Source organism: Mustelus asterias, chromosome 10, assembly GCF_964213995.1.
Source record: "Mustelus asterias chromosome 10, sMusAst1.hap1.1, whole genome shotgun sequence".
Classification (NCBI taxonomy): Eukaryota; Metazoa; Chordata; class Chondrichthyes; order Carcharhiniformes; family Triakidae; genus Mustelus; species Mustelus asterias.
Genome location: NC_135810.1, coordinates 119,559,956 through 119,579,072, shown reverse-complemented (window position 1 = coordinate 119,579,072; position 19,117 = coordinate 119,559,956). Strand labels below are relative to the sequence as shown.

The following is a 19,117-nucleotide window of genomic DNA, read 5'->3' as shown; positions in this document are numbered from 1 at the left end:
CTGATGGTGGCCTCTTGATTGGCTGCCGCTGGTAAAATGACCATCGCGATCTCATTGCCCACCGACATGGGTTTGGGTTGTACGTTGTGTCCCGAGGGTAGGACTTCACTCTTTCTGGTAAAACTCCAGCCGTTGTTTCTGCAGATTTGTTTTTCCCGTTCGCCGGCTTCAAGGACACGCTGTGTCCTCTGGGGTTTTGGAGAAGTAGTGACGGTCTAATGTATCCCATCCCTCTTTTAAGATCCCAAAAACACAAACTAACGTCACTCGACCTTCTTTCTTTCCCCAGTGGAAACATGCCCAATATACATCATCACGCTTCATAAAGCAAACCCTCCATCCCCACAATCATCCTGTTTGTTCCCTCCTGCCTTTATGTTCCATTAGAATCATAGAGTCTTTAGAGTGCAGAAGGAGGTCATTCGGCCCATCGAATCTCCACCGACCACAATCCCACCGAGGCCCTATTTCCATAAACCTACGTATTTACCCTGCTAATCTCCCTTACACTAGGGTTAGGGTTACCCCATGCATTTATCCTAGCTAGTCCCCCTGACACTAAGGGGCAATTTAGCATGGCCAATCCACCTAACCCTGCACATCTTTGGACTGATTGAGAAAACCCACGGGGAGAACGTGCAAACTCCGCACAGACAGTGACCTGAGCCGGGAATCGGACTCTATGACTCTAACCCGGGTCGCTGGCACTGAGGCAGCAGTGCTAACCACTGTGCATAGATAGAATTAATATTTTGTGAATTGAATGTGCGGGACTCTGATTTTTGTTGAATTTCCACATTAACATCACTATTTATTCAATGCGCGTTGTTTCTCATGCTGCTGTTGCTGTGGTTTGACTTGAGCGTTGAATATATTGTTGTGTTGGCTCCAGGATCTCGAGCATGCCCCGAGGGAGTTGGAGGAAGAGGATCTGGATGCGAGTCTGCCGCTCCCAGAGGAGGAGGAAGAAGATCTTTCTGAGTACAAGTTTGCCAAGTTCGCCGCCACTTACTTCCAGGGCACCACGACACACACCTACATCCGGAGACCCCTCAAGCTGCCCTTACTTTACCATGACGATGAAGGGGATCAACTGGTAAGTGAAAGCTGTTGGAAGAGATGGACTATTCTGGGGGAGAGTAGCGCAGTGCTAATGCCACTGGTTTAAAGAATTAAAGTTTGTTTATTAGTAGGTTTACATTAACACTGCAATGAAGTTGCTGTGAAAATCCCCTAGTCGCCACACTTCGGCGCCTGTTTGGGTACACAGAGAGAATTTAGCATGGCCAATGCATGTCTTTGGACTGTGGGAGAAAACTGGAGCACCCGGAGGAAACCCACGCAGACATGTCGGGGAGGACGTGCAAACTCCACACCGACAGTGACCCAAGCCGGGAATCGAACCTGGGTCCCTGGCACTGAGGCAGCAGTGCTAACCACTGAGCCAATCCAGAGACCCAGGCTAATGCTCTGGGAACATGGGTTCAAATCCCACCACAGCAACTGGTGGAATTTAAATCCCATGAATAAAACCTGGGTGGACATCAAAGCTGCCTGGATACTGCTTTAAAGAAGAGAAGCAAAGATCTCCCCAATGTCCTTGCTGATATTTTTCCGACATCAAAGAAGTTCAGATTACCTGGCCGTTATCTAATTGCTTTTACGGCCTCCTAGCTGTGCACAAAATGGCAAATGCTTTGACACGTACTGAATGCATTGAAAGGGCGCTGCACACAATTCTCTTCCCTTTTTTTTGTGACCTCCCTCCTTTCCTGCAGGCAGCCCTGGCAGTCTGGATCACGATATTACGGTTCATGGGGGATTTACCGGAACCCAAGTACCACACGGCCATGAGTGACGGCAGTGAGAAGATTCCCGTCATGACCAAAATCTATGAAACTCTGGGGAAGAAGACGTACAAACGAGAGCTGCAGGCTCTTCAAGGAGAGGGAGAGGTAAGCCGGGCGGAACAGGTCGTCGGGCAGAGGTGTGTCTCTGCTCTCGGGGTGACTGCTCCGGTTGGTGAAGGCTCAAGGTTGTTGAGATTAATAAGAGGTCGCCGGGGGTCGATGACGGGAAAGTTTTTAATTGCACGAGAGCCGGAGGATTTTTACCCTTTCTCCTCTTCAGAACATCCCCAACCCCAGGGAAGTTGGAATTTATTTTTAATCTTTCAGAGGATGTGGGTGTCCCTGTCCAGGCCAGCATTTATTGCCAATCCATGAATGTCCCACAAGATGGTGGTGGGGAGCTGCTTTCTTGAACCGCTTTAGTCCATGTGGTGTAGGTACACCCACAGTACTGTTAGGGAGGGAGTTCCAGGATTTTGATCCGGCGATAATGAATGAAAGACCGATATATTTCCAATTCAGGATGGTGAGTGGCTTGGAGGTGAATTTCCTGATGGTGTTTTTCCCAGGTATCTGTTGCCTTTGTCCTTCAAGATGGTAGGGATCATGGGCTTGGAAGGTGGTGTCTAAGGAGCCTTGGTGAGTTGCTGCAGTGCATCTTGTAGATGGTTCACACTGCTGCTAATGTGCGTTAGTGGTGGATGGAATGATGTTTAAGATGGTGGATGTGATGCCAATCAAATGGGCTGCTTTATCCTGGATGGTGTTGAGCTTCCTGAGTGTGTTGGAGCTGCACTCATCCAGGCAAGTGGAGAGTATTCTATCACACTCCTGATTTGTGCCTTGTAGATAGTGGATTGGAAAGCAGTGGGAGTTGTTGCAACGCAGAAGGAGACCATTTGGCCCATTTATGTCTGCACTGGTTGTCCGAATATGCAGTTCACTCAGTGTCATTCTCTCTCCTCCCTATAACACTGTTCTTGTTCAGATAACCATCTAAATAGCGTTGTTTTGAGAAATGGATGGCTCTTTCCCTGTCTTTGATGGTAATTGTTGTACTGCCCCATGCAGTGATCTGTATTTCACTAAAGTTAACATAATTGTGTTTCAGAGCTCACAAACTGACAAGAAGAACAGTGTGAGACACAAGCTGGTTTCTCTAACTCTGAAGAAGAAATCGAAACTAACTGAGGAGGTAATTCTGAGAGGATTTTTCCCCATTTCACATCCGCAAGTTTAAAGTTTCTTTATTAGTGTCACAAGTAGGCTTACATTAACACTGCAATGAAGTTACTGTGAAAATCCCCTAGTCGCCACACTCCAGTGCTTATTTGGGTACACTGAGGGAGAATTTAGCATGGCCAATGCACCTAACCAGACGTCTTCCGGACTGTGGGAGGAAACTGGAGCACCCGGAGGAAACCCGTGCAGACACCACACATACACATCTCCATGGGCGGTACGGTGGCACAGTGGTTAGCACTGCTGCCTCACAGCATCAGGGTTTGAGTGTGTGTGTTTTGTGTGTGTGTTGTGTGTGTGTGTGTTGTGTGTGTGTTGTGTGTGTGGTGTGGTGTGGTGTGTGTGTGGTGTGTGTGGTGTGGTGTGTGTGGTGTGGTGTGTGTGGTGTGGTGTGTGTGGTGTGGTGTGTGTGGTGTGGTGTGTGTGGTGTGGTGTGCGTGTGTGTGGGTGCGTGTGTGTGGGTGCGTGTGTGTGGGTGCGTGTGTGTGGGTGCGTGTGTGTGGGTGCGTGTGTGTGGGTGCGTGTGTGTGGGTGCGTGTGTGTGGGTGCGTGTGTGTGGGTGCGTGTGTGTGGGTGCGTGTGTGTGGGTGCGTGTGTGTGGGTGCGTGTGTGTGGGTGCGTGTGTGTGGGTGCGTGTGTGTGGGTGCGTGTGTGTGGGTGCGTGTGTGTGGGTGCGTGTGTGTGGGTGCGTGTGTGTGGGTGCGTGTGTGTGGGTGCGTGTGTGTGGGTGCGTGTGTGTGGGTGCGTGTGTGTGGGTGCGTGTGTGTGGGTGCGTGTGTGTGGGTGCGTGTGTGTGGGTGCGTGTGTGTGGGTGCGTGTGTGTGGGTGCGTGTGTGCGTGCGTGTGTGTGTGCGTCCGTCCGTCCGTCCGTCCCCCCCTCCGGGTGCTCTGGTTCCCTCCCATAGTCCAAAGATGTGAGGTGTAGGTGGATTGGCCATGCTAAATTGCCCCTTAGTGTCAGGGGGACTAGCTAGGGTAAATGCATGGGGCTATGGGGAAAGGACCTGGGTGGGATTGTGGTTGGTGCAGGCTCTTCCACACAGACAATGACCCAAGCTGGGATTTGAACCCTGGTGCTGTGACGCAGCAGTGCTAACCACTGTGCCACCATGCCACCCACTACTCCATTTTGCAGTGAGCGACATCCAAATGAATTTTGTGATCAAGTTTACTTCAGAGATGGCCAAATATCCTCCGTTTGATTGCATCCTGATAACCGTGGACCTTTTATTCTCACTCACACTAAGTCCTCTCTCTACCTATCAGTTCTGTGTTCACTAATCTACACTGGTTCCCAGTCCAGCAAAACCTTGAGGTTTTTTTTCAAGAGTTTAATCCTTCCATAGTCTTGCCTTTCCTTATAGCTATCCTCCTTCAGCCCTACAACCCTCTACAATATCTGTGCTCCTTGAATCAGGCCACAATTGTACATCCGCAATTGTCTTTAACGCACTATTGGAGACCGTACTGTACATTCAGCTGCCCGGGGGGCCCACAGCTCTCAAATTCCTTTCTTACCTCACCTCACATTCTTTATTTCGGACCCTCCTTTAACTCTTCCCTATTAATTAAACTGTCTTAATAGGTCTTTGCTGAGCTGAGTGGCAAAGTTTGTTTGATAGCACTGCCATAAAGTTCCTTGTGATGTTTAACGGCATTAAAAGCCAGGATGTGGAGATGTCGGTGTTGGACTGGGGTAAGCACAGCAAGAAGTCTCACAACACCAGGTTAAAGTCCAACAGGTTTATTTGGAATCACGAGCTTTCGGAATGCTGCTCCTTCATCAGGTGAGTTAAGCTAATGGAGGAGGTAATTTTGAGAGGATTTTTCCCTGTCCCATGTACACAAGTTTTTTAAGTTTAGTTATTAGGAAGTATGAGGAAAGGCTGAGGGGCTTGAGGTTGTTTTCGTTAGAGAGAAGGTTAAGAGGTGACTTAATAGAGGCATACAAGATGATCAGAGGATTAGATAGGGTGGATAGTGAGAGCCTTTTTCCTCGGATGGTGTTGGCTAGCATGAGGGGACATAGCTTTAAATTGAGGGGTGAGAGATATAGGACAGATGTTAGAGGTAGGTTCTTTACTCAGAGAGTAGTAAGGGCGTGGAATGCCCTGCCTGCAACAGTGGTGGACTCGTCAACATTAAGAGCATTCAAATGGTTATTGGATAAACATATAGATGATATTGGAATAGTGTAGATTAGAGGGGCTTTAGATTGGTACCACTGGTCGGCGCAACATCAAGGGCCGAAGGGCCTGTACTGCGCTGTAATGTTCTATGTTCTATTGCTGTCACAAGTAGGCTTGCATTAACACTGCAATGAAGTAACTGTGAAAATCCTCTAGTCGCCACACTCCGGCTCCTGTTCGGGTACACTGAGGGAGAACTTAGCACAGCCAATGCACCTAACCAGCACGTCTTTTGAAGAAACCCAGGCAGACACGGGGAGAACATGCAGACTCTGAACAGAGAGTGACCCAAGCCGGGAATTGATGAAGGAGCAGCCCCCTGAAAGCTCGTGATTCCAAATAAACCTGTTGGACTTTAACCTGGTGTTGTGAGGCTACTTACCGTGCATTAAAGGCGTTATATCAGTGCAAATTCTTTCTATATGATAGTTTCTGCACCTTCATTTCTGTGTTGCTTCCCATTTGGCTCTCACTAGGTGGCAAAGAGGTTGAACGACGGGGAGTACAGCCTTCAGGGGAACAGTATGTTGGAAGACAGACCGACGTCCAACTTGGAAAAACTTCATTTCATCATTGGGAATGGCATCCTGCGGCCAGAGGTCAGGTACTAATCCCTCCCATACTTTGCTCTCTCGTTCCCTTCTTCCTCATTGGTTTTCCTCACGGGCAACACGACTGACGAATAGAACCAAGGAAGATCTGTCATTTCCTTTTTGAGGCCGTACCCACCGTTTGCAGTATTGGGATCACAAGAACGTCTTGAGCCAATGCTTACCCTACCCCGCAATCCTATGGACTTCTGTGGCAGCGCATTTGCCCCTTGAGGGTTGTGAGTTTAAGTCCCACTTAATGAATTTAGGCTGATGACCCCAGTCCAGTGGTGAGGGGGAGCGCTGCACTAATGGAAGGAACCATCTTTCAGATGAGACATTAAGCTGAGACCTTGTCTGCTATCTTGGGTAAGCATCAAAGATGCTTTGGCACTATTCCAGGAAGAGTGGCTTTTCTCCTGGATGGATTGATCCCTCAATCAACATCATAAGATTATCAGGTCAGGATGGCCTAGTGATATTATCGCTAGACTATTAATTCAGAAACTCAGCTAATGTTCTGGGGACCCGGGTTCAAATCCCGCCACGGCAGATGGTGGAATTTGAATTTAATAAAAAATATCCGGAATTAAGGATCTACTGATGACCATGAAACCATTGTCAATTGTTGGAAAAACCCATCTGGTTCACTAACGTCCTTTAGAGAAGGAAATCTGCCATCCTTACCTGGTCTGGCCTACATGTGACTCCAGAGCCACAGCAATGTGGTTGACTCTCAAATGCCCTTTTTTAAAAATTCATTTGTGGGACATGGGCGTTGCAGGCTGGTCAGTATTCATTGCCCATCCCTAGTTTCCCTTGGAGGGCTGTTGAGAGTGAAATGGCCTCGCAAGCCACTCAGTTGTATCAATCACTACAAAGTCTACGGCACAACCCATGGCACGTGGACTGTAGCGATTCAAGAAGGCGGCTCACCACCACCACCTTCTCAACTTCAACTAATAATGGGCAATAAATGTTGGCCTAGCCAGCGATGCCCATGTCCCACAATTGAATAAAAAATAGCCATAGCGCTGTTTGAGTGAACTTGTGGTCAACTTTCATGCCCTACAACAGTGACTTTGTTTCAGGACATCGCAAAGCACTTAATGCTTCTAAGGTAGTGAAAGGTGCTATAGAAATGCAAGTCTTTTTCTTTCGTTTAACTTGAGCTTAGTCACAAGGGAACTCCGTGATGGTGGTTGCTGGGCCTGTAGCACAATAACCTCAGTTGTTGGATGGTCTTGCTCATGATGGACCAGACAAGAGATGGTTCGCGGAACTCCAGGAAAATGCCACTTGTTGATTGGCTGTGTTTTGTCATGTGACAGGGATGAGATCTACTGCCAGATCTGCAAGCAGCTTACCCAGAATCCCTCCAAAAGCAGCCACGCCCGGGGATGGATCCTCATGTCTCTCTGTGTCGGCTGCTTCGCTCCTTCTGCCAAATTTGTGAAGGCAAGTTTCCAATTCTCCCTTGGTGATTGTATAAATGCCTCAAATGTCGTTAAATCCACCCAATGAGAGGAGATGTTAAAGCAAGACCCAGTCTGCTTTGAAAGACAGCCGGGTAATTCACCTTGGTGCCAGTCCAGATTTATCCTTCAGCCAACATCACTTTATGTTTTTTAGAAAAAGAACCTTCTGTCCATTACCCTGTTGCTGTTTGTGGGATCTTGCTGTGCATAGATTTGGCTTCCATGTTTCCAACGTCACAAAGTGACCACACTTCAAAAGTACCTCGTTGACTGTGAAGCACTTGGGATGTCCCACAGGTCACGAAAGGTGTTAAACCAGGTTCTCCGGTTTCCTCCCACAGTCCAAAGATGTGCGGGTTTGGTGGATTGGCCATGCTAAATTATATCAAATGGATTATCAGTCTGCTATCACATTGCTGTTTGTGGGAGTTTGTTGTGTGCATATTGACTGCTGCCTTTCCTACATTACAGCAGTGACTACAAGCTGGAATTTTGTAGAATCAAGGACAGTCCTTGGACCTTCAAAAGTGGAGGTCAGGACCAGACTCTGGAATTCCTGCCCCCATTCACAGAGCCCGCAACTTTTGCAGAGAAGGGTTCAGGCAGCGAGCCTGCATCCTGCACTCCCAACCTGCCCGACTCCAAGTCGAATCTATGTCCCCCATGACAACTCATGCCTCTCATTGCTGCCATGTCTAGTCATTGCACTTCCATGTCCATTCACCCTGAATGCACTCTGTACAGAACCAATGAACCCTATAGTAACAATGGCATATGTGGGAAAAGCCATTCCTGTCTTCATTAAAATAATGCTCCTGTTGCTACAATCCTGTAAAAAAAAAAAGTCAATCAACCAGACCTTTAAAGTATCAGTAGAAGAAACTATAAGCACTTTATACCTCTCTATCTTGTGTAAATATAAGCATTGAACCATGGACAAGTTTAATCTTAGGTTGATTTTGTCAATCAAACAATGTTTCTCCTTGTGTGTACTCGCTTCAACAAACTAATTTCGGGACAGTGTTGGCAAACTGTACCAAAAAGAGATGATGCTGTGAATTGCAACAGTTATTTAAAAAGGGAGAGAGACAGAAAGCGGGAACCTACAGGCCAGTTAGCTTAACACCCCATGGGGAAAAGTTGAGCTATTATAGCAAGCCATTAGGAACAAATTGAAAGTAATTGGGCAGAGTCGCCGGAGTTCTGTGAAGGAGAAATCTGTAACGTGCTTAGATTACCTGGAGGCATTTGTAAGGTGCCAAACCAAAGATTACTGTGAAAAATAAAAGCTCGTGATGTAGGGGGTAATGTGGCACAGTGGTTAGCACTGCTGCCTCACAGTGCCAGGGACCCGGGTTCCATTCTAGCCTTGGGTCACTGTCTGTGTGGAACCTGCACGTTCTCCCTGTATCTGCATGGGTTTCCTCCGGGTGCTCCAGTTTCCTCCCACAGTCCAAAAATGTGTGGGTTAGGTTGATTGGCCATGCTACATTGCCCCTTAGTGTCGGGGGAATTAGCAGGGTAAATACGTGGGTCTACGGGGATTGGCCCTGGGTGGGATTGTTGTCAGTGCAGGCTCGATGGGTGAAATGGCCTCTCGCTGTAGGGATTCTATGATTCGTATTGGCATGGGTAGAAGATTGGCTAGCTAACAGGAACAGAGAGTACAATACCCATAAATGGGTCATTTTCTGGCTGGCAAGATGGTGTGACAGGGATCCATGCTGGACCTCCATTTTTTACAATTTATATAAATAACTTGGATGAAGGAACTGAAGGTGTGGTTGCCAAATTTGCTGATGACACAAAAAGTAGTTCAGAAAGTAAGTTGTGAAGTGGACATAAGGAGGCTACAAAGGGATATAGATAGGTTAAGTGATTGGTCAAAGATCTGACAATGAGGGGAAAATGTGAAATTGTCCATTTTGGCAGGAAGAATAAAAAATAAGATAATCTAAATGGAGAGAGGATGCAGAGGGATCTGGGTGTCCTCGTGCATGAATCACAGAAGATTCTGCAAGTAATTAGGAAAGTTAATCGAATGTTGCTTATTGCGAGGAGAGTTGAAGACAAATGTAGTGAGGTTATGCTTCAGCTGTCCAGGGCACTGGTGAGATCACATCTGGAGTATTGTGTGCAGTACTGGTCTCTCTAAGGCAAGATTGAAATGCATTGGAAGCAGTTCTGAGAAGATTTACTGGACTAATACCAGGAATGGACGGATTGTCTCATGAGGAAAGGTTGAACAGGGTAGGCTTGTATCTGCTGGAGTTTAGAAGAGTAAGAGGTGACTTGATTGAAACATACAAGATCCTGAAGGGTTTTGACAGGGTGGATTTGGAAAGAATGTTTCCTCTTGTGGTTGAATCTAGAACGAGGGGGTCACTGTTTAAAAATAAGGAGTTGCCCTATAAGGCAGAGAGATGGGGGAGAATTTTATTTCTCTGAGGAATAAGTCTTTGGAACGTTCTCCCTCAGGCAGTGGAAGCAGAGTCCCTGGATGTTTTTAAGGCAGAGCTAGATAGATTCTTGATTAGCGAGGAGGTGAAAGGTTATCGAGGATAGGCCATGATCTTATTGAAAGGCGGGGAAAGCTCAGTGGGCCAAGTGGCCTACTCCTGCCCCATGTTCTTGCGATCAGCCATGATCTAATTGAATGGTAGAACAGGTTTGAGGGGCTGAATGGCCTCCTGTTCTTATGACTGATTGATTCTAATGTTCCTCTTGCCACAGTATTTGAGGAATTTCATTAATGGAGGTCCACCGGGCTACGCACCTTACTGTGAGGAAAGGATGAGGAGAACGTTTGCTAATGGGACACGAACGCAGCCACCGAGTTGGCTGGAACTGCAGGTAATCCTCCAGGAATCTACATTTAATCACATTGAAATATTTAATGGAATTGGGGAGGGTGGGAGATGGGAGGATGTGACTGGGGGCTAATGTTCCCAGAGGTTGATTGGCCATGCTAAATTGACCCTTGTGTCAGGGGAAAAGCAGGATAAATATGTGGGGTTATGGAAATAGGGTCTGGATGGGATTGGTCGGTACAGCCTCGATGGGCTGAATGACCTCCTTTTGCACTGTAGGGATTTTATGAAAGTCAAAGGAGACATTAAGCTGAGGTCTGCCCTCTCTGGGTTGATGTGACAGATCCCAAGGAGCTATCAAGAAGGACAAACAGTGGAGTTGTTTGATGGGGAATAAATATTGGATACAAACAGATTATTCGGTCATTTTGCAAGACTGTTTCTGGGCACTTGCTGTGTGCAAATTGGTTGTTGCGTTTACCACATTGGCACACTGGCAAAGTGTTTCACTTGTTGTAAAGTGCTTTGGGACATCCAGAGGCCGTTATATAAATCCAGAGCTTTCTTTATGATGACCAACCCTTTCCAGAACATCGCAGGTTCACTGTATGGTACAATTTTCTTTTTGTTTTGGGTGCTTTCACTCTTTCTGTTTTTGTTTTGGTGTGTGTCCCTCTCTCTCTATAGGTTCTGAATTTCTTTCCCCCTTTGTTGAGACGAAAGGGTACATTTGCACTATCAATCAAGCAAAGACTAGTTTGTATGCAAGAACAAATAGGCGTTTATTCGCAAAAGACTTGGTGCACACCCATGCTGATGAACTGGTCTGGCGACTGAGGCAGGGTGGTGGGGAGCAGTCACCTTTATACCTGGACCGGGGGGGAGGAGTCTCAGGCAGGGCCGGCAGGGGCATGCCCAGGCATGTCACACACACACACAGGCAATAAGCTTAACAGTGGTTTACCACATTCACCCCCTGCTTTTAAAAAAGAGTCCGGCGGGGGTGAGGTGGGTGGAGTGATATTTACAGAATTACAATTTTACAAATTTAGTCTCTCTGGGGGCTTGATCTGCCGCTGCGACCACCGTAGTGCCGGTTGTGGTGTCGGTTCCGGTGGCCGCGGTGTTGGTTCAGGCACCAGGCTGTAGCCGCTCGAGTCGTTTGTAACCCCTTCCGGTTGTCGGGTGCGTGGTGGCGGCTCCTGGGGCTCAGGCGTGCTGTATACAGGGGTTGGGGGTGTGGGGTTGTGGGTCGTCGTGGTCCCTGGGGCACCTGCGGGTGCCAGGTCTCGAATGGAGACCGTGTCCTCCCGCCCGTTGTGATACGCCACATAGGCATATTGGGAGTTGGCGTGGAGGAGCTGGACCCTTTCGAGTTTGGTTCTGAGTCTTTGCCGGTGGAATCATAGAATCCCTGCAGTGCATTTGGCCCATCGAGCCTGCACTGACAACAATCCCATCCTATCTCCATAACCCCACTTATTTACCCTGCTAATACCCCTGAAACTAGGGTCACTTTATCATGGCTAATCAACCCAACCCATATATCTTTAGACTGTGGGAGGAAACCGGAGCATCCAGAAGAAATCCATGCAGACACGGGAAGAACTTGCAGGCTCCACACAGCCAGTGACCCAAGCTGGGAATTGAACCCGGGTCCCACAGTTGCTAGCCACTGTACACCCGTGTCGGAAGGAGATGCTGGGACTGAATTCTCCCCACTTTTAGTTTTGTTCCCCTTGGCCTTTAGGGCAGAATTCTCCAATTTAACTCAGCCCTGCCCGTACTGCCAGCGAGAGTTTGGCACCCAGCCAAAACCCCATTCACTGCCATGGCAACCGGAGAATCCCAGCCGTGGGCGAGGTCAGAGGTCTCCGACGTCACTCCGTGGAGGTATGACAGGAGTGTCAGATGGCCTCCCAAAGAGCCATGACTAGACAGGAGCCCTCAATCGTGAAGGCAATTTCCAACAGGACCTTGGGTCTTATTTGAACAGATCGACTGAACTGCCAATACTTGAGCTGCCAAAATAATTCTTGCCTGTGTTTTTAATTCTGTGCAGAAATGTGGTTGTCTGTCTTGCTTGGGTGAGGATGGGTGCTGGGGGAATGAGTGAGTGAGGGGTCCACATCTGGCCAACAGTGGAGGTCAGGAGTGCTTCTGAACTAGGAGTATGATTTCTACTCCACCTGGCAATACATCCATTCTATATATTAAATGATGGCGGTCACTGAGCGGGTTGCCTAATACATGAGCAATTTCCCAAGTGGTCGGAAAACAGGCATTCACTTTGAACCCCTAAAAAATGGTCCCACACAATTTTGGATTGGAATGCAGAATGTTGATCGTCAAAATCAGGCCTTGTGTCCATTTTTTGCCTGTGAAGCAGGTGCAAAGAGGTCTGATTTCTCTTCTGATAACTTTAGAAATGGCAGGATTAGAACTGGATTTTATTGTGTGAAAAGCAAGACTCCAGATACAAGAGAAATCCCTCAAATCTGCCCTCATTTGATAGTCCACCAAGTGAGGTTGCGGTATAAGAGTCTTTGTCAAGTTTTTTTTATTCGTTCATGATGTGGGCGTCGCTGGCTGGGCCAGCATCTATTGCCCATCCCTCAAAGCATTTCAAAGTCAACCACATTGCTGTGGCTCTGGAGTCACATGTAGGCCAGGCCAGGTAAGGATGGCAGATTTCCTTCCCTAAAGGAACATTAGTGAACCAGATAGGTTTTTCCAACAATCAACAATGGTTTCGTGGTCAATAGTAGATTCTTAATTCCAGGTTTTTAGTGGATTGAAATTTCACCATCTGCCGTGGTAGGATTTGAACCCAGGCCCGAGAGCATTATTCTGGGTCTCTGGATTACTAGTCCAGTGACAATCATTCATAGAAACCCTACAGTGCAGAAGGAGACCATTCGGCCCATCAAGTCTGCATGACAACAATCCCACCCCAGGCCCTATCTCCACAACCCCACACATTACCCTAATCCCTCTAATCTATACATCCCAGGACACCAAGGGACAATTTAGCACGGCCAATCCACCTAACCTGCACATCTTTGGACTGTGGGAGGAAACCGGAGCACCTGGAGGAAACCCATGTAGACACGGGGAGAACGTGCAGACTCTGCACAGACAGTGACCCAAGCTGGGAATCAAACCCGGGTCCCTGGCGCTGTGAGGCAGCAGTGTTAACCACTGTGCCGTCCTTAAATACCACTATGCCACTGGGGATTGCAAGATGGTTATTCTTGTAGAAAAACAAAGACCTTTGCTGCGATTTTGTGCCTGCAAGCAACTAGGTGTGTGCAAAATCTCGTAAAACTCAGAAAACGAGAATCCCCTTCTCTCATGCACTCATCTCGTTTCCTTTTGAACGTGTCCAAGCTTTTTGCCCCACCCACTTTCTGTGCTGGTGAGGTGAGTTTCGTAATCCACTTGTTGACTTTGATCAGTTTGACCCTTTCTGATTTTGTCTTATTTAGATGAGCTTTCTCTTCCCCTTGTAACAACAGGCCACCAAATCCAAGAAGCCCATCATGTTGCCCATCACCTTCATGGACGGAACCACAAAGACCCTCTTGACCGACTCCGCGACAACAGCCAAAGAGCTGTGCAACGCTCTAGCTGACAAGATTGGCCTGAAGGATCGCTTTGGCTTCTCTCTCTACATTGCTCTGTTTGACAAGGTATGTACGACCAAAACTTACACCCGGCTGGGTTTTTTCTTTCTCGAGGGTGGGGGGTTTCCACACCCAATCAGCACTGTAGGCCAAGGCTTCATGTGGTAGAGGCATTATACCATGAACAGGAAACTCCGCTTGGCTACAAGTTTAAATTCTGCTATCAGAATCCGTATTCCGCTACACTTGGAAACATCCTGGAACGTTCTGATCTCTCTGCTCCTCTAATTTGGGTCTCTTGACTCTACCCCTCCAGCTCTAGAGATCCCCCATTAAACCTCTCCCCCTCTACCTCTCGATCTTTAATATGCTCCTTAAAACCTACCTCCTTGTGTCCAAGTTGTGATCACCTGTCCTAATCTCCTTATGTGGCTGTGTGAAAACTTTGTTCGATACACATTTTGGTTTATTTATTAGTGTCACAAGTAAGTGCAATGAAATGCACTGCAATGAAGTTACTGTGAAAGTCCCCCAGTTGCCACGGTCCGGCGCCTGTTTGGGTACACTGAGGGAGAATTTAGCATGGCCAATGTACCTAACCCGCACGTCTTTCGGACTGTGGGAGGAAACTGGAGCACCCGGCGGAAACCCACGCAGACACGGGGAGAACATGCAAACTCCACATAGACAGTGACCCAAGCCAGGAATCGAACCCGGGTCCCTGGCGCTGTGAGGCAGCAGTGCTGACCACTGTGTGTTTTGTTTAGGGATTTCGGAGATCCACTAAACGTCATGCTTTGATCTGCTAACTTCCCTCTCTGTAGGTCTCCTCCCTTGGGAGCGGGAATGATTACGTGATGGATGCCGTCTCCCAGTGTGAGCAGTATGCTAAGGAACAGGGCGCGCAAGAACGAAACGCACCCTGGCGCCTCTTCTTCCGGAAGGAGATCTTCACACCCTGGCATGACCCCACTGAAGACACAGTGGCGACCAACCTCATTTACCAGCAGACTGTAAGGGGAGTCAAGTTTGGAGAGTACAGGTGTGACAAGGTGAGGTACTAGGAAGGATACCTACTGCGGGTATTCCTCAAAACCAGCCTGATGGGCTGAATGGCCTGTTTCTATGCCCTTTCATTGGATGTGAGCACTGCTAGAAAGGCAAACATTAGTTTCCCATCCCTAATTGCCCTTGATGATGCTTTCTGGTCTTTTGCAGTGGGCAGTTAAGAGTCACCCACTGTTAGCGTGTGGAGAGACATGTAGGCCAGAGAATTGAAAGCAGATTTCCAGTTGATGAACAGGAGGTATTACAACAATCCGGCGGGTTCGTGTTCACCATTACCGAGGCTAGCATTGGATTCCAACTCTATTAATTAATTTAAATTTAAATTCCCTGAGCCGCTATAATGGAATTTGATGTCCTGTCTCCAGAGCATTAGTCTGGGCCTCTGGATTACTAGTCCAGTGACATTACCACAACTTCCACTGTCTCTACCTAAATGGATTTAGGGTTAGAAAATAAAGGGTCACAAGTGAAGAATTAGACCTCCTGAGTGATTGTCTCCATTTGCTTCAGTTGGCGAAACCAGGGGTGGGATTCTCCCAGAAAAATTTGAAGTGTCGAATTCGTGTGAAAACTGGAGTAAATCAGGCTGGCTATTTTCCATGGGAGTTTAGAGAAGAATCTCCTGCACTGCAGAGTGCCCTAGCGTGATTCACTCCAGAATTCAGGGGTCGGAGCCTATTCCCGCTGGAGAGGCCGGCAGCATAGCGCTGAGCGGGTATGTGCAGTGACCCCTGTCTGACGGCCTCCCAATCGCTGACCGACCACCACAGCACTGGCTCTCTGCCTTCCCATCGCTCTCCCCTCACCCTCCCATGCATGCCCAACCTCAATCACTGGCCTTCCTCTCCCACCGCTTCCTACGCAGAGTGGCAACGGGACTCCCCACCCCCACCAATCGCCCCATCAGGCCCTGCCCCATCAGGCCCTGCCCCATGCGGGGCGGCACGGTAGTGCAGTGGTTAGCACTGCTGCTTCACAGCTCCAGGGTCCCGGGTTCGATTCCCGGCTCGGGTCACTGTCTGTGTGGAGTTTGCACATTCTCCTCGTGTCTGCGTGGGTTTCCTCCGGGTGCTCCGGTTTCCTCCCACAGTCCAAAGATGTGCGGGTTAGGTTGATTGGCCAGGTTAAAAATTGCCCCTTAAAATCCTGAGATGCGTAGGTTAGAGGGCTTAGTGGGTAAACATGTGGGGGTAGGGCCTGGGTGGGATTGTGGTCGGTGCAGACTCAATGGGCCGAATGGCCTCCTTCTGCACTGTAGGGTTTCTATGATTCTATGCCTGATGGGCCGTGCCAATGTGTCCCCTGAGCATGGGTACTTTGCCCCTTGAGCAGTGCTGGGTGTACAGGCTGGCACTGGCAAGCTGCCAATGCCCAGGGGGCACGACCCCACCCAGTCCAACCCTCTGGGGGGTCCCGATTGCCCCCCTTCACTCCAGCAGAGTTGGGCCACTCGCTCCCTGAAAGTGGGGAGCTAAAGTAATCCCGGCTGGAGTGAAACACTCTGGAATGGTGGGAGAGCCTAATTAGATGGAAATGCTTATTTCCATAATTTATGCGCCTCCTTGCCGATTTCCGACAGGGATGTGACGCCACCGGAAATCTGGGAGACGCTAGCGGGGCGGGATGTCCAGCACGGGACCCGTGCACCGGGGGCTACTGGAATCTCCTGGCCCGTTATGCTAAAAGAATTAGCGCAGTGGGATGGGAGAATTGCCCAGTGACAATCTTGTCATTGGTAGCCACAAGCTACTGGCCTCTGAAGTAGCCTAGCCACCCATTCGGTTGTGGAGACCAGGGATTGGTCAATGAATACCAGCCTTGCCAGTGGCACCCACATTCCAAGGATGGAGAGAGGAAATGCAGTTGTGTAGAGAGCACCATCATGTCACTTTTCCCTAAACTAATGGGGCAAATGTTACCCCATTATGTTTCCTTCTCCATTCCCGAACACTGGGGTTGAATACCTGGAGCTCTGAACCTAACAGTGCGGTGGGAGCACATTCACCACCATCTACAATCGGCCTTGTAGTTGGCTCACTGCCACCTTGTCAAGGACACAAGGCGTGGGCAACTAATGCTGCCCCTTGCCAGTGGTGCCCACACCCCTGTGAAGGATTAAATAAATAACTAAATGTCATTCTCTCAGTCTGGTTTGACTAGGCAATTGTTCGATGCTTGTTTGGCTAAAGTGCTCCTTCTAACCAACTTCCTCTATCTTGCACCCCCCCCCCCCCCCCTCCCCACCCCACCGGCACCAGGAGGAGGATCTGGCTGAGCTAGCTTCCCAGCAGTACTACGTGGATTACGGATCGGAGATCATCATGGAGCGACTGATGAGCTTAATCCCGTCTTACATTCCCGACCGAGAAATCAGCTCGTCCAAAACGGTGGAGAAGTGGGCCCAGTACATCATCGCCGCTCACAAGAAGGTGCGTTCATACAGCACAGGCCCTGACGGGACAAACAAAGGCTGCATCCCAAGGAGCCAGTCGATTTTATCCAATGGGCAGATACAATTTGGGTCTTGGACAGAGAGGTTCTGCTCATTGACGACCCCAATGCTCTCCTGGACAACCTCCCGCTCCCTGTAAACCCGAAACTCTCACTGCCCATGTCCTAACTCTCACCAAGTCTTGTCCACCCCTTTGCTCGCTGACCTGTATTGGCTCCTGGTCCGGCAAAGCCTTGATTTCAAAATGCTCGCGGTGGCACAGTGGTTAACACCGCTGCCTCACAGCGTCAGGGACCCGGGTTCAATTCCCAGCTTGGGTGCGGAGTCTACACGTTCTCCTCGTGTCTGTGTGGGTTTCCTCCAGGTGCTCCGGTTTCCTCCCACAGTCCGAAAGACGTGCTGGTTAGGTGCATTGGCCATGGTAAATTCTGGTTCAGTGTACCCAAACAGGCGCCGGAGTGTGGCGACTAGGGGATTTTCACGGTAACTTCATTGCACTGTTGATGTAAGCCTATTTGTGACACTAATAAATAAACTTTAAAATCAAAACATTAAATTCCACTTTTAAAAAAAAATGTTTTCAGGGAGTGTACACCCAGAAGAGGATTGACCCTCAGAATGTGAAGGAGGAGGTGGTGGACTTTGCTCGCTTTAAGTGGCCTTTGCTCTTTTCTCGATTTTACGAGGCCTTCAAGTTTTCAGGTGTGTTGAAATGTGGCTTGCCTTCTTTCTAAAACTTCACGGTTTATCCCCATGTGAATGTACTTGACAATCATACAGGCAGGTAAAGATAATCCATCCTGTGCCAGCCTCATTATACCCAGAGCCGCAGCACTAGACATTGCTGACTTCTCCGGCAACCATGAAGATGGATGGCACAATGGTTAGCACTGCTGCCTCACAGCGCCTGGGGCCCGGGTTCAATTCCAGCCTCGGGTCACTGTCTGTGCAGAGTTGACACGTTCTCCCTGTGTCTGTGTGCGTTTCCTCCGGGTGCTCCGGTTTCCTCCCACATTCCAAAGATATGCAGGATTGGCCATGCTAAATTGTCCCTTAGTGTCAGGGGGATTAGCAGGGTAAATATGTGGAGTTATGGGGATAGGGCCTGGCGTGGGATTGCTGTGGGTTCAAACTCGATGGGTCGAATGGCGTCCTTCTGCACTGTAGGGATTCTGTGATCAGGAAGGACCAAAAAGAGAGGAGGGGGTGGGGATGTGGGGAAGAAAGGGGAGAATTGGTGGCTGATGGCAATTGGGCCCATGTTACAGGGGCTCTTCACAGAAGATTGTAGCCAAGGGTGGCATGGCGCAGTGGTTAACACTGCTGCCTCACAACGCCAGGGACCTGGGTTCGATTCCAGCCTCAGGTCACTGTCTGTGCAGAGTCTACACATTCTCCCCATGTCTTTGTGGGTTTCCTCTGGATGCTCCAGTTTCCTCCCACACTCCAAAGGTGTGCAGGTTAGGTGGATTAGCCTTGGTAAATGTGTGTGGGGTTACGGAGAAAGGGCAGGAAGTGGGGTGGGCCTGGGTAAGATGCTCTTTGAGAGTCCATGCAGACCCAATGGGCCAAATGGCCTCCTTTTGCACTGTAGGGATTCTATGGTGGTGGAATTTAATCCTGGCATAAGGGCTTCTTTATCGTCACCCCTGATCCAATAAGACAGTCACTCGGCAGGACAGGGGGCTAAGAGGAGTAGGAAGGATTGTTTTTGTCAACTTATCAGGAAATATGTCAGGAAAAGCCAGCAGCGGGCTACACGCCACTTTCCCCACCCGAGTTAACACTTTAGTCAAAATATATTCTGCCCCA

At 48.9% G+C, this 19,117-nt stretch overlaps 1 protein-coding gene across 1 annotated transcript in view; it reads left to right on the top strand.

The window, feature by feature from the left end:
• The window catches only part of myo7aa (myosin VIIAa), a 135,423-nt gene that overhangs the window by 75,296 nt on the left and 41,010 nt on the right, over positions 1–19,117 (top strand). Inside the window, exons 23-32 of the mRNA XM_078222562.1 lie at positions 893–1,096; positions 1,779–1,955; positions 2,962–3,045; positions 5,758–5,885; positions 7,203–7,329; positions 10,083–10,202; positions 13,678–13,851; positions 14,610–14,837; positions 17,115–17,282; positions 17,890–18,007. Of these exons, the coding sequence (XP_078078688.1) occupies positions 893–1,096; positions 1,779–1,955; positions 2,962–3,045; positions 5,758–5,885; positions 7,203–7,329; positions 10,083–10,202; positions 13,678–13,851; positions 14,610–14,837; positions 17,115–17,282; positions 17,890–18,007 (1,528 nt within the window). The remainder of the gene's footprint in view (positions 1–892; positions 1,097–1,778; positions 1,956–2,961; positions 3,046–5,757; positions 5,886–7,202; positions 7,330–10,082; positions 10,203–13,677; positions 13,852–14,609; positions 14,838–17,114; positions 17,283–17,889; positions 18,008–19,117) is intronic.